Below are 18,969 nucleotides of genomic sequence, written 5' to 3'. Positions count from 1 at the left end.
TATAACTTTCTCACCCTTGTCACTATTAGCTTATTATTCTCAGTAGTAGCTCTTTCTCTTGTTTTTAAAGGTTTTTTTCGTCCCTGAACACCCATACTTTTGACAATTTCATCTTCGGTTATCATGTTTTTGAAAACTTCGTTGTTGTGATCCTGTCGAACACATCTGGACATTTTTTTGAACAACTCATAAATATGTATTTCGAAAATCGAATAAATTTTTTCTCTATTTTTCAGATCTCTCAGGCTTTCAGATTTTTTTAAAGAAAATAAAATTCTCAAGATTTTGTTTTGTGACCACTCTAGGTCTTTAAGATCTGTTTCATTAGAACACCCATAAATAAGAGCCCCATAATGAATTACTGGTTGAACATAAGCTTTGTAAAGTTTTACCATAGTTTTCTGTCTGAAAGAAACGTTTCAATTGAAATAAACTTGATGTGATTTGTTGAAGTTTTTGTTTGACCATTTTAATATGCTTTCTGAAATTAAGTTGTTTGTCAATGTGTATTCCTAAATATTTCGCTGTGTCTTTGCTCTCAATTGTTTTTTGACCTATAGTTAACTTGTTTGAGTTTTGTTTTTCGTTTTTGTTAAAAACAACAATATTCTTTTTCTCAAAATTAACAGTCAATTTGTTAGCAGACATCCAATTCACTACATTTGTCATGTCTTTGTTGAGAATGTTTAGATCATGAGCTGTTGCATAAACATTTGTATCATCTGCAAACATAGTTACTTTCGAATGCTGGCATACTGCAGGTAGATCATTTATGTATAGCAGAAATAGTAAGGGACCCAAGACTGAACCCTGAGGCACACCGATGCTTATTGCTTTTTTAAATGACGTCTGATTCTTAATTTTCACATATTGCGATCGATTAGCAAGGAAGGTACTGAATGTTTTCTCTCTGAGTCCGTATGCATAACATTTTTTAAGCAGAATATCATGGTCCACCGTGTCAAAAGCTTTAGTTAAATCAATGAAGGTACAGCTAGATGGTGTCCTAAGATTTCTATTTGTCCTTAAAAACTCAACAACTTCTGCAACCGCAACAATGGTACTACGTTTGCTTCTAAACCCAAATTGGCTGGGCGATAAAAGCCTGTTGACATTGAGAAAATCTTCAATTCGTTTGAACAAAAGTTTTTCAAAAACTTTATTAATTGGTAGTAAAGAGATTGGTCGAAAATTACCAGCGTCGTTTCGATCACCGCTCTTGTGAAACGGCAAAACCTTAGCTAACTTCAAAACTTCGGGAAATTCACTTTCATCTATACACCTATTGAACTGATCAGCAAGCAAATCACACACCACTGGATTTACAACTTTTAGTAATAGACTGCTTAAACCGTAGCAGTCCTCCGAACTTTTGTTTGGTAGACTATTAATTATCTTGTATAATTCTGAATAATTGGTTTTTTGGAGAAATAAGGTATTTGTGACAGTTTTTACGTGTCTCAGATAGTCTTGACAAACCTCTTTATTTGCTAGTTGAAGACCAATGTTCACAAAAAGATCATTGAGTTTATCACAAGATAGCAAAATACTTCTGTTTTTATTCTGGTCGTTTCTAATGTCTTTAGCTAGGTGGAATAAAGTCCGGGAACTATGTTTAGAAGAGACTTTCTTTTCAAAGTGTTGAGTTTTAGCCAACCGGCAGAGTGCCTTCAGCCGGTTACTTAATAGTTTGTACTTCACTTTGTCTTCCTCGAGCTTGCTTTCAAGATATTTAGTCCATAAAGTGTTTTTTCTGCGACAAGTTTTTAATTTTACTGGTAACCCAGCTTTTTTTACAACCACTTCTAAAGAAAATAGTCTTTTTGGGTATATAAGTTTCCTTGGCCTTTAAAATCAACTCCTGAATGACAGTAAAGACATCATTTAACTCTAAAGATTTGATGAAGCTTCTATTTTCCTGAAACTTTTTGTCGAGCCAAAAGTTAATATCAAGACATAAGTTCTCATCTTTAAGCTTGTGTAGTTGTTTGATCAACTTTGGACAGGGGGGAACATTTTTTTTTGTTGCAATGTCTAGTTCTAGAAAGATCGAATAATGATCTGAAATTTTGGTTTTCTCTACATAGAACTTCCAATTGTGATTAGCAAAAAAGGTCAATTGCACTTTGGCTATTTACAGTTTCACGTGTACAATCATAGCTGTTTTTTAAATGATAATCAAATAACTTGAGAAATTTTATTAGTTTTGTACTATTTTTATTCAATTTTCTAATATCTATTGAAATCACCGCACAGAATACGTGAATCGACGTCGCTTTTCGTATTCTCGAAGCGTTCTATCAGATCATCTGTAAAATTGTCGATTGAGTAATTTGGCGCTTTGTATAAAACAGTTACTAAGCACTTGCTCTCGCCTGTTTCTATTTCTACAGTAAGGATTTGTAGGTGCCTTTTAGTTGTCTTTTGTATTATTTCTACCGAGAGTTCATCACTGACAAGAAATCCCACACCACCACCTCTACTCTCTCTATCACAAGTTATCAACTTGGAGTAACCTGTCAGCTGAAATGATCCTTTTAATGTTTTTTCGGATGTCCAGGTTTCAGTCAGAGCAATAATGTGAGGCTTTGTATCAAGATGATGTAAGAAAGCTTCGAGCTCATCAAAGTTTTTTTGAATTGAACGGATGTTTTGAAGCGAAACTTTAAGTCCCATATGTTACACAAAAGTTAACGTCATGCGTTCCTTTAGTTTTTTTAGAAACAAACACCTGTTTTTAAAATAAATTATTAATTCAAGAAATTGCTGTAATCAAATTTAAAACAACAAAAAAAATTTTAACAAAAAATTATTTAGCACTCGTAATTCGCGGAGGTCGCAAATTAAGAGTAGTCAGCAAATAATTTACATCGAATAAAGTTTCAATTGGTACCAGGATTTGCGCAAGTCGCAATCCTGTTTGACTGCGACCATCTTAAGAGTTTGAGAGAATCGCGAAAGTCGCAATTCTGTTTTATTTTGTTAAACCTTGAGTCCGATTCGCAAGAAAGAGAAAGTCTGGTAACGAAAAATTAGAAACATCGCAGTCAAATCGCGGAATTCGTAATTTAACATGTGTTTATTATATAATTTTGTAAGTAATTGTCTCAATTGTACCTCTTTGGAACAGACCCTTAGCCGAAAAAAGTTATCAAAAAAAAACTCAAAGGTCTTAATTTGAAAGTTAAAGTGTGAATGAGAAACAGGATAAAGCTCAAATATTCGTTATGGACTTGTTATGCACTGAGAACTGAAAGTTTTGTTTGATCATTCAATCGATTAGAGGTCAAGGTGTGATAGACAAATGAATGATCATTGTGTCTCACAATGATTCAGTTTTTCTCCCATGAGCCGTTTTTGATCTGGCGACATTGAGGCGTATAATCTCATAACTTTGTCATCGTCAGTCACCATCGAATTGTGAGGCCGGTTGAAGGGATTTCTCGAGTTATTTTGGAATGTTTTAGATTTGTCAACATTTCTCACAACCGGATTTCTCAAGTTGACAACATCAGAAGCATTGTTTACTTTCACGTACACATTGTTACCGCTATTGTTTTTGCACATCACCTAGACTCTGCAATTATTGCTGACCGCTATGAGATTTTTATTTTCAGCAAGCTTTTTGACAAACGCATCTAATGGAGGGAGTCTTTCTTTCATCCAAATGTTTTTGTTGTTGATTTCGTTTTCCATCGATTTAAGCATCCTACAATTTTTGTATATCTCGGCTTTATCGCTGAAGTGAACAAATTTGACAATGATTGAAGGCATTAAATTATCTTGCAGGGGTACGGGTCCAGGAAGTATATGGTATGCTTTTAATCTCGATTCCGAAATCGTAATATCAGTTTTCTTGTACATTTTATTGAGAAAAACAAGAAGCTGAGGTAGAAAAGTCCCCTCATGTCGAGCATCACAGGGTGGGTTATCGATAATTATAGAATCTTTACTGGCGTACCTTTCTTGCTCCCTTAATCTGTTGTCAAGACCTGATACAAAGTCCCATAATTCAGCAAACCTCTGAGTACATTGGTCTTGATGCTCCTTTAGTTGTTGTACAACACCCAGCACAGCTGCTTTTGTAGCCTCATCAGTGATTCCAGCAATGAGAGCATCAATAGATTCCATGGGTAATTATGAAATTGCAAAAAAAACCGAGTATAAATCAGCAAACTTGTCTATAAATTGAACAATCAATGGTGTTTTGAATTTCAGTAGTTGATGTTTTTGAACGCAATCGGTCACTTAAAAGTTAAGCTAGAGCGCAGCCGACCTCTAAAAGCGCAACCATGGTTTTTTTGAATTGATTTTTTTGAATTGAATTGATGGGGATGGGTTGAACTTTCATTCTCTTTCAAAATCCACCACGTAGATCTTGATGAAGATTTTTGCTGAAATTTTGTTCTTTTGCACAATTTATTTTCAGTTGGAAATTTTAGTCTTACTCAGAAATCATGACCAATCCGCTAACCGTTACGAACGCAACTCTTTTGGTCAAACGCTCATCGTGCATACAATTTTGGAATTTTCTGATTCGACCATTTTGTTCTATCTGTTTTAGTGTGGATTCCGGAATGAGGCGAGTGTCTGACAATGGATCTCTGATTCCGCAGGGCCTCTTCGTTGAGTCCTTGAGCAGAAGTGGACATCTGAGGCCTCCACAATCTCGATCCGCGACCCGAAATGTTTCCTCAGATATACAGAATAGCCAGGAACCACAATCAACGGAGGTAAAATGGCTTCCTTATTAAATGATGTCCTTGTCAGGAGGTAAAGTGGGTGAGCGTGCAATAATCGCTCGGTTTGACAGAATTGCGAAGTCTGGTATTCTAAGAAACAACATGAAGTTATTTACCTGCAAATTAAAACAGCCTAAAATTATTGAAGATATATGTGCTCCTGTGCGCGCCAAAAAAACGTAAAATTATACAGCTTGCTCGACTTGTTGCTTTCAAAATTCTGAATTATGAGTTATGACTCGTAGCTATTTGCTCTCGAACGAATTCTTAAGCAAATATTGTAAACGTGTGAGTGTTTTGTTACGCAAAATTTTCGTTGGACCATTTTTGCGCTTGGTTCCTTCTGCGACTTCGCTTCTTCGTTTTCAGTGATTTCAATGGCTTGCATTCTGAAATGAAGTTTGTTGCTAATAAAAAGTGATTGTCAGCGGTTGAGTAACAACGCAGTTCCAGCTTATTGGTTAAGACATTTGATTGCTATCGTGGATGTCGCGTGTGCGAACCCCTATGAGGTCCAAGTGTGTGCACTAGAAAATTTCTAAGGTGCACCCCAAAATTGAATTCCCCTGTCATTCGAGAGATATTCATCCGACGTCAACCGGCCTATATTTTGTAAAATGTTTCCAACCATTCCACAGAAAATTTTTTACCGCCCCTCAATGCGCATTGACTACTGTTAATGCTAAAACTTCTCATTCTTGTTGTTCATAATTTGTTTTAAATGTTCTTTGAAAAACATCGAGCACCTGGAAGCACTTGAATTTAGTGTTGAGTATCCTCCTGACACATGTTGTTTAACTTAAAGTGGGCTTTCTGAAAGCAAAAACGATCAAAAGTTGCTCTTGGTGATTGTCAATTTTTTTAATAGAAGGTAGAAATTATGATTCATGTTAGAAATATTATTTTTCTGAAAATTGGTTGATGGCAAGATTGAAGAGTCATTGTTTGTTAACATAGAGAAGTAAAGCTTATTTTTCCAATAATAATATACACGGAAAGCCGGTCAAAATCGAGTTTGCTCGTCTATTATTCGAAATATGAGCTCTGAAAAATTTTTTCTAGCAATATGTAGAGATTCTAACATATAGATCTGGGAGGACAATCTGTTAACCCAACCCAGTACGGAATTTCCACTCCATTGACTTCATCATAACACCTGGTCAACCAGCCCGTGTCGCAATTAGTTCATCGACTTGCATTGACCAATTACACGATAAAAATATAATAGTCAACTGTCAGATTTTCGATCGTCAGAGTTTCTTTGACTAATATCATGTTTTGCTCAGATGGGCTCTAAAGAAAACAAGTTGAGAGCAATTTTATGTAGTCATTTTTCGAAAAAAATGAGGTTTCTTTTAGGTTACGATAAACATGCGCCATTTCAACGTGTAATGAAGAAGAGACGGAACTTCGTGTCTAAATTTTTTGAAAACAAATTTAAAAACTATGCACTGACTCACCAATTGAAATTGCTACTTGAGAGCTAAGATATTCAAAGTCAATTTTAAAGAGGTTTGATCAAAGCTTCTAAATAGTTGTATTACAAAAATGTTTGATAACTGTTCAGTAGACTAAAGATAGACGTTTATCCGCCTACGTCCGAAAAAACTCGCCAGAATATCCGGAAAAACTCTCCAGAAATGTAGCTTTCGTAAATTAGCTTTGTGTATATCAGACAAGCCTGATCCGTCTACCACTCAGGTAGCTGAAACGTTGATAAATGTTTTCTTCGTGTGTTTTTTCGGAAGCAACTGAACTTCATGATGTAAATTGATGAATATCAGAATAAATCTTTTTAAAAGGGATCGCGCGAAATTTGAAGAGCTTAAAGTACTGATTTTCAAAGACGGATCTGGAGTAGATGAGAATAATTGTTCATCTAATTAATTTGAGCAAAATGTCAGCGGGTAATTTTCTTGGGAATATATGAAGATCTAGAAGCTATTTAATCTTTAAAAAAACAATTAAGCTTCCGAGAGTTTTCTAGTTTAAAGACTAATTGAAAAATGATTATTTAACTTTTGACAATTCTTGCTCGTAAAAGATTCCATCAATGTTTTCGCCTTTCTGATCAACAACAAAGTAAGTCGGGAAGGGAGCCAAAGAATTTTTTTCGAATTAAGAAAATTTCATGGTGTATATTGAGGCTTATATCCTTTTTGAAAATTGTGCTCTACTAATACCAACCGAACTTTATCACCTACTTTAAAATTAGGCTTCTTGTTTTTTCTTAATTTCATCCGCTTGTACATAACAGTCAAAAAGTAAGCATTTACTACATCTTTGGGCGCCAACCCAATACTTCGGTTTATTCTAGAGTTAATGACGTCAACGAACATTTGCAGGTCTTTGATGTAGGATAATGTGTCGTTTTCTTCCAGGTAGCGGTAAATTAAATTTTTCAGGGTTCGTATAGCTCTCTCGCCAAAAGCTACTTTCGTTTCACTATAAGTGTGATAATATTTGACTCCCACGTCCTCGCAGAAATTGGCCATATCTCCAAAAAACTCTTTTCCTTGGTCTAACCATAATTTCTTTGGGAAATTGAGTTCGTTCTTTTTCGAACACATTTTGATAAAAAGCTGCTTTCACAGCCTCTGCTCTATTGCTTCGTAATGATTCTACTCGCAAGAATCGAGAAAAAAAAACATCAACAGTAACGAGTAAAAAGTTGATACCTCGATTCCATTGTGATAGTTTGTCCATTTGTGCAAGATCTAGGCACCAAATCTCATCAATATAGCGAGCATGTGCATTTAGCCGGGGAAGCTTTCGTCTGATTCCCTTGTACTTCGTATAAGAGTCTTTTGACTGTAAAAACTCTGTAACTTTGATGCGACTGAGTCCACTTGATTTTGTTAGGTTGTTGATAGAACCGAAAGCTGTTGGTCCCTTCCCTTTGTACAACTTCTGCAATTTGATTCTATCTGAAACTGTAATTGAACCAGTCTGAGCTATATTGTGTCCTCAAAATGTTTTTTTTTACCAGATGTGGTGTCAGATTTAGAACTTTAAGAATTAAGAAATAGTTTGGATCAACTAGAGCGTTTTTCAATTTGATTGAATGAAGGAATGTTTTTATATCTGCTCCTGTGTCAACTTTGTCAACAACAATTGTATTGGAAAGTGAAATTTTCAATCGTTTGTTTTCGAAAATTTCTTTTAAAGTTTTCAATGTCTCAGGACTGTTCTTATAGTGAAGTTCCAGATCTGTCTTAAGTTCTTTAGGTGGACGATCGGTTTTTTCGGAACTAACTTCTTCTTTCGCTTTTTTGATAACTGGAAAAACAGTTTCTTCCTTTTTATAGATCTCGCAAGAGGGTTCCGGTAAATTCCTTTTTCTGGTCTCCCACAGTTCTTTTGGAACAAGAACAAACCTTCTGACCTCACTCATTGAAGAGAGTTGAAAATTTGTTCATACAAGGTCGATATATGTAACTTAAAATTGTTATTCCAGCTTTCGAGCCCAATATAATTCTTCTGGAATTTAGTGTTGTTGATTTTGAAGTGAGCTTTCTAAGTTGTTTTTGGAAGCGAACAAACTGATTTCTTTTTGCTCCTGTGAGGTTTCCTTCAATCAAGTTTACAATACACTCACAGAGAAATCTGATAAACTCTTTAGGACAATGTAGAAGGAAATCTGGTTAAAATTTCTTGCTGAGATTCCGAAAGAGCTTCAGAGTATAATAGTTCTGAGCGTTTATCATTAATATCACTAATACGAGCACGACTGTTCGGTACAAAGAATTCTGAAGGAAATGATGTGACATTTGAACAGTATCTCAACAAATCAGGTGTAGATGGTCTCAAATCAATCATAAGATGACCATATGGTTCTTGTGTTGCATCATCATACCACAGTTTTAGTTGTCTTCCGAGACCTAGCTGTCTTCCCAAGATATTAATTTGCTGCACATCTCTCGTTGATTTGAACAAAACAATGTGAGTAGTCTGCAGCTCGGCATCACGTCCAGTTTTGTTTTTGTGGAAGAGATTATGCTTGATATATACACAATTTAGGTTTCGATGTCTACTGGCTGTCGCAATTCCGTTGAATTTTTCCGACTTTGAAAGAATGTCCAATGAATCATCGAATATAAGTAAATATTTAGTACCGTCAGCGGGTAAGTTATCGATTAAATCAAAGTCAACACCCTGAATGAATTCTATGTCTGCAATTGATTGCATCATTGTGTCGTAAATTGGCTAAAACTGCTTATAAAAGTATAAAGTTCGATCAATTGATGGCTGAAAAGTTTTCATTCGTAGCATATCATTGATAAAAACAGATCAGTTTTTCCAGATCCGGAAGGACCAACAAGATACATCAGAATTCGTTCGTTTGTTGAAATGATTTTGTTCATTTTATGTTCTGGGATTAGGAAGTATATAACCAACGGCACTTTAAAAAATAGCAATCCAAACTGTTCGTTCGTCACAAGTTCTGGCAAAAATAAGATTTATAATTGAAAACAGAAGCAGTACTAATACAAATAAGCACTGAAATATTGACAAAAAAGCTGTTCGAGAGCTAGTGCGACCACAGATTTTCCAAGGAGGTCTTTCCTGATTGTTATTATTGAAAATAAAGTCAGATGCGTGATTGAGATGATCTGTCACTAGAGAGCAACTGATTTTTGTTCGTCTTTAGGTAATAATAATTTACATTTTGATTAATTGGAATCGTGGTGACATTTTCAAAAAATAACAATATGCAAGACCTGTCATATGTCCCAGGAAACAAAAATTCAATATAGAATTAAAAAATGGAACCATGTAGCAATATCTAGGGCCGATATTTAGATTTGTTTTCAGGTATCCTGCGGCATCATGAAATGTAGCATGTAATCGAAAAATTTTTGACCATTTGAGAAGTTTTTCTAACTTTGAGTCACCAACTCCTATTAGTCCCCCAAACGGAGCTTCTCTGTTGATTTTATCCAGATCTACACTTTTGTCCAAGCTTTGACACAGCCAAAAAAAGTTTTCCGTTTTGTATTTCCAACAAAAAGTTTACTGATTTCTTTCTCTAAAGCTACAATTTCGTCGATGTTCATATCAAGCAACTCAATTGAAACATTAAACTTTAAAAAGTGATCAAATACAAACATCACAAATTACAATATAAAAAGTTTACAATTACTTTTATGCACTTTGCAATATTTTTTGGTTTTTGACATTGTTTAGCTTTGAAACAATTTCATCACTCATTCTGTGTAGTTTCTCTATCTCCCCAATTCGGACCGAAAGAAAACATTTCCTTCTAAAACAGTCCTTTTTTGTACCTCGTGTGAACAGCTTGATTGTGAAATAACATCTATTCGGATCATCTTAGAAAAATACTCTAGTCACACACACTTTCCTGTCGAGCAGTCTCACTCACCTCCCAGAACACATCGAATTTTGTTTTTTTTTTCCTCTACATCAGTTGGTTGGAATACAGTTTCGTCAATCACCAGCTTCGCACTACCTACGGTAGGTTCAAACAGTTGTGCTTCTTTTATCATCTCAGGTATCTTTTCAATAACAAGCTTCAATTATCTGGCAGATAGCATCAGAAATTGATGCAGAACATATTCACTTTCCACATTTTCTCGAAATACTTTCAGGTGAGTTTGTGTTGATGATTTCCTCTGGGATGCTGATTTGAAACTTTCGGTTACCGTATTCTTGAAAGGACCAACAGTTGTTTCTTCCATCGTGCTCCTCATTTGGTTTTGAGTCGGTGTTGTCTTTTTTATCGTTGATGTCTTTTAAATAGAGAAAACATGCTCTCATTATGGTAATCCAACTGTGGTGAGAGAACAACTGGTTTTCCTTTGTAATTTTGTTTGCGGATGGGAAAGGAGAATTGTTTTTTGGTGTTAGGTGAGACTGAGCTTTGATCCATCTGTGGCGTGAGAATGTGAAGTTAGTAAACAATGAGTCTTTAAAGCAGAAAATTTGTGTATACAAGGGTAACTGAATATTAAAAGTGTAAAGAAGCAAATGAATGATTTATCTTCACGAAAAAGCTTGATATCTTGAACCAATGAAATTTAAGTAAGAACGAGAACAGTTGAGAAAAATAAACTTCGTAACCAATGAGATTTTATAAAAGAATTCGTAACCAATAAAAAGAGTGTGCATCATGGCGTAATACTTATGTCACTTCTATTTTTAGTAACATCACGTGATGTCAAAGACAAGTTTTCTGTATTTGGTCACGTGAGGGAGAATTTAGCATCGGACACAAGCGAGTTATCTCACTATTAAGACTTAGATTGGAGAACATCTGTAGTTCGAGAAAGGGATATTTTGATGAGATGATTGGCTATCATCATTGTCTTTTTCCTGGATCGGAGGAAGAATAAGGTCTTTGAAATCTGGCAGATTGAAGGCTTCTGATTTTTTAGAAAATGAGTCAGCATGTTTGCAGAACATGTCTTCTACCCACCCCTCACCGTAGTGATTTATGTCACGAGAGTACGGGAACATAATACCTTTGCTGTCTTTCAGTGGATGAAATCCTTGTTCTTTTCGAACTCTCTCAATAGCTTGAAAATAAGTGGGTAGAGAAAGTACTGAATTGTTGACTTTTTCTTCGGCTAGGTGGAGGTTATGATGTCTAGCTGCCTCTAAAGTTCTCCACAAATCCTTCGGAAGTGTCAAGCTAGTAGTCTGTGTTTTAATTGTTATTCTAGTGCAATCCATCTCAAAAGACAATTATAAATTGTTATCGCTTACTACCGTTTTAAACATTGATGCTTCCGTGATAGGAGCGTAATCTAAATCTGAATGAAGTGTAGAAAGAAAAGATGTTGAAGGAAGGAAAGGAAGAATTGGAGTATTTTGCATTCTTTTTAGGCTACTTATGTTCAACCAAGACAAAAGACAAAATGAATCGATAATGTTTCTCAGCATCAACATTCCAAAATCAGATCTGACAGATTATATGATTGGCTAAAAAATCAGTAATTGACTTTTTCAAAACAATAATACAACTTTTTCTGAAATAGGAAAACTGGAACTTCAGTTTAAAACGACACGGTAAAACACTATTTTAAACAAAAAAAATGATTTAAAAAATGTAAGAAATCTGTAAATATCAAAAATTTAAAAAAAATGTACTTTTTTGTTAATATGGGAATGGGTGGGTAAATGACCTTATTAATTTGTTATTGAGGCACTATCTTGCTAATCCCCTTCGTGTGAACAGCGTGGGCATCATGCTTTGAGGTTCGTTTTTGGAAATTTACATTAGTAAAATGTAATATGGGAAAGGGTCAATGACCTTACTGATTTGTTGTTAAGGCAATATTTTGCTAATCCCCTTCGTTTGAACAGCTTGGGTATCATGCTGTGCGGTACATTTTTGAAAATCACTTAACTCGTACGTAACTGTGAGTCATCATATCTAATTTAATATTTAAACATTTTATAGCTATTTTCCTTCGTGTGAACAGTGTAGGCATCATGCTGTGAAGTTTGTTTTTGGAAATTTACCTTATTAAAGTGTAAAATGGTAGGGGGTCAATGACCTTACTGATTTGTTGTTAAGGCACTATCTTGCTAATCCCTTTCCTGTGAACAGCTTGGGTGTCATGCTGTGAAGTACGTCTTTGGAAGTTGACATTAGTCAAGTGTAATATGGGAAAGGGTCAATGACCTTATTGATTTGATGTTCATGCACTATCTTGCTAATCCCCTTAGTGTGAACAGCTTGGGTGCCACGCTGTGAGGTACATCTTTGGGATTTGAGGGAAAATTGGCTATACCTAATGTTAATACGAGCACGACTGTTCGGTACAAAGAATTCTGAAGGAAATGATGTGACATTTGAACAGTATCTCAACAAATCAGGTGTAGATGGTCTCAAATCAATCATAAGATGACCATATGGTTCTTGTGTTGCATCATCATACCACAGTTTTAGTTGTCTTCCGAGACCTAGCTGTCTTCCCAAGATATTAATTTGCTGCACATCTCTCGTTGATTTGAACAAAACAATGTGAGTAGTCTGCAGCTCGGCATCACGTCCAGTTTTGTTTTTGTGGAAGAGATTATGCTTGATATATACACAATTTAGGTTTCGATGTCTACTGGCTGTCGCAATTCCGTTGAATTTTTCCGACTTTGAAAGAATGTCCAATGAATCATCGAATATAAGTAAATATTTAGTACCGTCAGCGGGTAAGTTATCGATTAAATCAAAGTCAACACCCTGAATGAATTCTATGTCTGCAATTGATTGCATCATTGTGTCGTAAATTGGCTAAAACTGCTTATAAAAGTATAAAGTTCGATCAATTGATGGCTGAAAAGTTTTCATTCGTAGCATATCATTGATAAAAACAGATCAGTTTTTCCAGATCCGGAAGGACCAACAAGATACATCAGAATTCGTTCGTTTGTTGAAATGATTTTGTTCATTTTATGTTCTGGGATTAGGAAGTATATAACCAACGGCACTTTAAAAAATAGCAATCCAAACTGTTCGTTCGTCACAAGTTCTGGCAAAAATAAGATTTATAATTGAAAACAGAAGCAGTACTAATACAAATAAGCACTGAAATATTGACAAAAAAGCTGTTCGAGAGCTAGTGCGACCACAGATTTTCCAAGGAGGTCTTTCCTGATTGTTATTATTGAAAATAAAGTCAGATGCGTGATTGAGATGATCTGTCACTAGAGAGCAACTGATTTTTGTTCGTCTTTAGGTAATAATAATTTACATTTTGATTAATTGGAATCGTGGTGACATTTTCAAAAAATAACAATATGCAAGACCTGTCATATGTCCCAGGAAACAAAAATTCAATATAGAATTAAAAAATGGAACCATGTAGCAATATCTAGGGCCGATATTTAGATTTGTTTTCAGGTATCCTGCGGCATCATGAAATGTAGCATGTAATCGAAAAATTTTTGACCATTTGAGAAGTTTTTCTAACTTTGAGTCACCAACTCCTATTAGTCCCCCAAACGGAGCTTCTCTGTTGATTTTATCCAGATCTACACTTTTGTCCAAGCTTTGACACAGCCAAAAAAAGTTTTCCGTTTTGTATTTCCAACAAAAAGTTTACTGATTTCTTTCTCTAAAGCTACAATTTCGTCGATGTTCATATCAAGCAACTCAATTGAAACATTAAACTTTAAAAAGTGATCAAATACAAACATCACAAATTACAATATAAAAAGTTTACAATTACTTTTATGCACTTTGCAATATTTTTTGGTTTTTGACATTGTTTAGCTTTGAAACAATTTCATCACTCATTCTGTGTAGTTTCTCTATCTCCCCAATTCGGACCGAAAGAAAACATTTCCTTCTAAAACAGTCCTTTTTTGTACCTCGTGTGAACAGCTTGATTGTGAAATAACATCTATTCGGATCATCTTAGAAAAATACTCTAGTCACACACACTTTCCTGTCGAGCAGTCTCACTCACCTCCCAGAACACATCGAATTTTGTTTTTTTTTTCCTCTACATCAGTTGGTTGGAATACAGTTTCGTCAATCACCAGCTTCGCACTACCTACGGTAGGTTCAAACAGTTGTGCTTCTTTTATCATCTCAGGTATCTTTTCAATAACAAGCTTCAATTATCTGGCAGATAGCATCAGAAATTGATGCAGAACATATTCACTTTCCACATTTTCTCGAAATACTTTCAGGTGAGTTTGTGTTGATGATTTCCTCTGGGATGCTGATTTGAAACTTTCGGTTACCGTATTCTTGAAAGGACCAACAGTTGTTTCTTCCATCGTGCTCCTCATTTGGTTTTGAGTCGGTGTTGTCTTTTTTATCGTTGATGTCTTTTAAATAGAGAAAACATGCTCTCATTATGGTAATCCAACTGTGGTGAGAGAACAACTGGTTTTCCTTTGTAATTTTGTTTGCGGATGGGAAAGGAGAATTGTTTTTTGGTGTTAGGTGAGACTGAGCTTTGATCCATCTGTGGCGTGAGAATGTGAAGTTAGTAAACAATGAGTCTTTAAAGCAGAAAATTTGTGTATACAAGGGTAACTGAATATTAAAAGTGTAAAGAAGCAAATGAATGATTTATCTTCACGAAAAAGCTTGATATCTTGAACCAATGAAATTTAAGTAAGAACGAGAACAGTTGAGAAAAATAAACTTCGTAACCAATGAGATTTTATAAAAGAATTCGTAACCAATAAAAAGAGTGTGCATCATGGCGTAATACTTATGTCACTTCTATTTTTAGTAACATCACGTGATGTCAAAGACAAGTTTTCTGTATTTGGTCACGTGAGGGAGAATTTAGCATCGGACACAAGCGAGTTATCTCACTATTAAGACTTAGATTGGAGAACATCTGTAGTTCGAGAAAGGGATATTTTGATGAGATGATTGGCTATCATCATTGTCTTTTTCCTGGATCGGAGGAAGAATAAGGTCTTTGAAATCTGGCAGATTGAAGGCTTCTGATTTTTTAGAAAATGAGTCAGCATGTTTGCAGAACATGTCTTCTACCCACCCCTCACCGTAGTGATTTATGTCACGAGAGTACGGGAACATAATACCTTTGCTGTCTTTCAGTGGATGAAATCCTTGTTCTTTTCGAACTCTCTCAATAGCTTGAAAATAAGTGGGTAGAGAAAGTACTGAATTGTTGACTTTTTCTTCGGCTAGGTGGAGGTTATGATGTCTAGCTGCCTCTAAAGTTCTCCACAAATCCTTCGGAAGTGTCAAGCTAGTAGTCTGTGTTTTAATTGTTATTCTAGTGCAATCCATCTCAAAAGACAATTATAAATTGTTATCGCTTACTACCGTTTTAAACATTGATGCTTCCGTGATAGGAGCGTAATCTAAATCTGAATGAAGTGTAGAAAGAAAAGATGTTGAAGGAAGGAAAGGAAGAATTGGAGTATTTTGCATTCTTTTTAGGCTACTTATGTTCAACCAAGACAAAAGACAAAATGAATCGATAATGTTTCTCAGCATCAACATTCCAAAATCAGATCTGACAGATTATATGATTGGCTAAAAAATCAGTAATTGACTTTTTCAAAACAATAATACAACTTTTTCTGAAATAGGAAAACTGGAACTTCAGTTTAAAACGACACGGTAAAACACTATTTTAAACAAAAAAAATGATTTAAAAAATGTAAGAAATCTGTAAATATCAAAAATTTAAAAAAATGTACTTTTTTGTTAATATGGGAATGGGTGGGTAAATGACCTTATTAATTTGTTATTGAGGCACTATCTTGCTAATCCCCTTCGTGTGAACAGCGTGGGCATCATGCTTTGAGGTTCGTTTTTGGAAATTTACATTAGTAAAATGTAATATGGGAAAGGGTCAATGACCTTACTGATTTGTTGTTAAGGCACTATTTTGCTAATCCCCTTCGTTTGAACAGCTTGGGTATCATGCTGTGCGGTACATTTTTGAAAATCACTTAACTCGTACGTAACTGTGAGTCATCATATCTAATTTAATATTTAAACATTTTATAGCTATTTTCCTTCGTGTGAACAGTGTAGGCATCATGCTGTGAAGTTTGTTTTTGGAAATTTACCTTATTAAAGTGTAAAATGGTAGGGGGTCAATGACCTTACTGATTTGTTGTTAAGGCACTATCTTGCTAATCCCTTTCCTGTGAACAGCTTGGGTGTCATGCTGTGAAGTACGTCTTTGGAAGTTGACATTAGTCAAGTGTAATATGGGAAAGGGTCAATGACCTTATTGATTTGATGTTCATGCACTATCTTGCTAATCCCCTTAGTGTGAACAGCTTGGGTGCCACGCTGTGAGGTACATCTTTGGGATTTGAGGGAAAATTGGCTATACCTAATGTTAATACATAGGTATATTCTTTTACCCCCCCCCCCTGTCTTGCTTAACTATTACTACTCTATACATTATTTGTTTTCACGAAATTTAAGTGAATTTCGAGTTTTGACCGTTTTATAGTGTTTTTTGCCATGTTGCTTGGTCTCAGCAGAGCTGGATCTAATCGACTCTCTAATCAAGTTTAATTGCTCTAGTTAACGAATTCAATTGATATCCACTGGTTCCAACAATTCAGATAGTATTTTGATGAAGTATTGGTATTTTTGTTTAGTTTTTTTTCCGTTTGTGTGACCTGTTACTTGGTCGGCTTGCTGGCAGGCTTCGTTGGCTCTGTAATGAGGCATAATCGAAAGTATTTAATTGCTTGGTTTGATACCTAACTACTTCAACGACTGAGTACTTTGTTTTCATGAGTTTTTGATCATTTTTTTGTCGTTGGTATGTTGTTTTTAATAGCTCCCTCATCTTTTCAACTAGCTATTATTGCGCTCCAATTTTGTTCTGTCTTTTTTGGAAGATGTTTTTACACATTTTTCTATGATTTTTATCTTCCAAAATGGAATAAACAGATGACGCCAAGGGGTATTTAGTTTCATTAGAGGCCCATAGCTGACTTTTGTAGTCCTCTAAGTGCTCTGTGTGCTGCAATTGCTGGGAAGGCCTTAATTCAAGGTTAAAATGTCGTTTTTTGAGTTTTCAGACAAAAATGGTGCAATATTTCACGTTTTTTTTTTGTCATATTTCAAGTTTTTTGGTTGAATAGTCTTAAATTGATTTCTTTGTCAAAGTTGATAAGGTCTTACAAGAAATAGTTGCTTTTGACTACATATTTTCTGAGCTATATGTTTTGGTACTGCAAACATAAATACGCAAAATGATGCTAATTTTTGATATTTTTTCTATTTTCTTGAAATTTTTGGTTTCAAGGGCCCAGGGAACCTCCTCTAGAATTGATTAATAGGATACTGCATATTTTTTATGGCAATGGTTTTCAAGATCTTAAGTCACCTATTTATCGCATTATTAAAATTAAATATGCAATTTTCACGTTTTTTAATTATGTTTTATGAAATTTTCTTGTTTATCGATCTTTAAGGGACACTGAAACTTGAGCTTTTCAGGTCTCGCAGATGATTTACAGGACAGATTGAAGAGACAAACATGTTTTTAACATATTAATATGGCGAAGTTTAGAAAGTTTAATAAATTCTGCAATTTTTAAAATTTTCTCGTTTTTAAATTGCTCTCAAACGAAATTTGTAGCAATTATGCAGTCCTGTCGCTCTTTTTTATGCAATTTTTCGCTTGATCCATTTTTTGTCTGACGCATTTGACTATTTCTCAAAAGCGGGATAAACGCGTAGCGCCCAGTGGGCATTAAGTGCTCTTATAGCCTGTCTGCTCTGTTTTAGCTGAAACTGTTTTGAGACTTATACTTATGTTGTGAAGGGCGGTTCTTAGAGGTTGAAGACACCTCCACTGCCCCCCTCATCCCACTGTTGTCCCACCATCAACCCCAACCCCCACCAGAATCTTCTCTATGCTTTGATTATAATGTACTCCGTAGTTTCTAATTGTAGTAGAATGGTTTCAACATTTTAACATAACGAGTTTTCGCATTTTCACGAAGCGTGCAAATTTTTTCATTTTTTTTGACATTTATTTTTCTGTATTCAAGTCTTTCCAGACCCAGAGCCCAGAAAACATCCCAAGGGGTTTGACAATAATTTACTGACAAATTGTTTTTGGCCATGGAATAGTTCTCCAACTTTTTAATATAACAAGTTTTTGCAATTTTTTTTGATAAAACTTGCATTTATTAGTTCAAAGAAAATATCTTAGGTTTCTCCAGTCTCAAGAGCCAATGAAACTTCTAGAGTTTGAAAATAGGTTAGTGCATAGTTTCCACATGTAATGGAATGTTTTTCAAGATTTTGATTGCACTGATTTCTGCAATTTTTGAGATATTTGCAATTGAGATATTGCAAGTTTTTGAGTGTTTGAATTTTTTCCGGCACCAGGGACCCCCTCCAAGGTTTTTCTAATAAGCTTTTGCCTAGATTTTAGAGTTATTGGAATGGTTATCAGTATTTCAGTGACTCCGGCATCAGCATTTTATTCATAAAGTTAAAACTTTTTGAATTTTTTGAAAAATTATCATGTTCCAAGTTTATGGATCTTAATGATACAGTGAAACTTTTTAAAACTTGAAGGGGATACTGGATTGTCTCTTGAGACAATGAAATGGTTTTGAAGACTTTAATATCTTGAACTTTAGCAAGATTTTGTTAGAATTTACGGTTGTTTTCAAAATTTTTGAATATTTTTGTCCTTTTCTTAAGTTAACGATCATTACTGGCCAACGAAACTTTTTAAGTCTTGCAGATGGGCTACTTAACAGAGCTCCAGAGACAAAAAAT

At 35.0% G+C, this 18,969-nt stretch overlaps 1 protein-coding gene across 2 annotated transcripts in view; it reads left to right on the top strand.

Annotated features, from left to right (window-relative positions):
• Window positions 1-18,969, top strand: part of LOC142349227 (uncharacterized) — a 96,648-nt gene that overhangs the window by 43,348 nt on the left and 34,331 nt on the right. For both annotated transcript variants that reach the window (XM_075400650.1, XM_075400651.1), the window contains exon 6: window positions 4,565-4,733. In XM_075400650.1, coding sequence (XP_075256765.1) covers window positions 4,565-4,733 — 169 coding nt within the window. The remainder of the gene's footprint in view (window positions 1-4,564; window positions 4,734-18,969) is intronic.

Source organism: Convolutriloba macropyga, chromosome 11, assembly GCF_964194025.1.
Source record: "Convolutriloba macropyga chromosome 11, txConMacr16.3, whole genome shotgun sequence".
In the NCBI taxonomy this organism is placed as follows: Eukaryota; Metazoa; Xenacoelomorpha; order Acoela; family Convolutidae; genus Convolutriloba; species Convolutriloba macropyga.
Note: the sequence above shows the minus strand (reverse complement) of the source record. Positions and strands in the feature narration are given on the sequence as shown.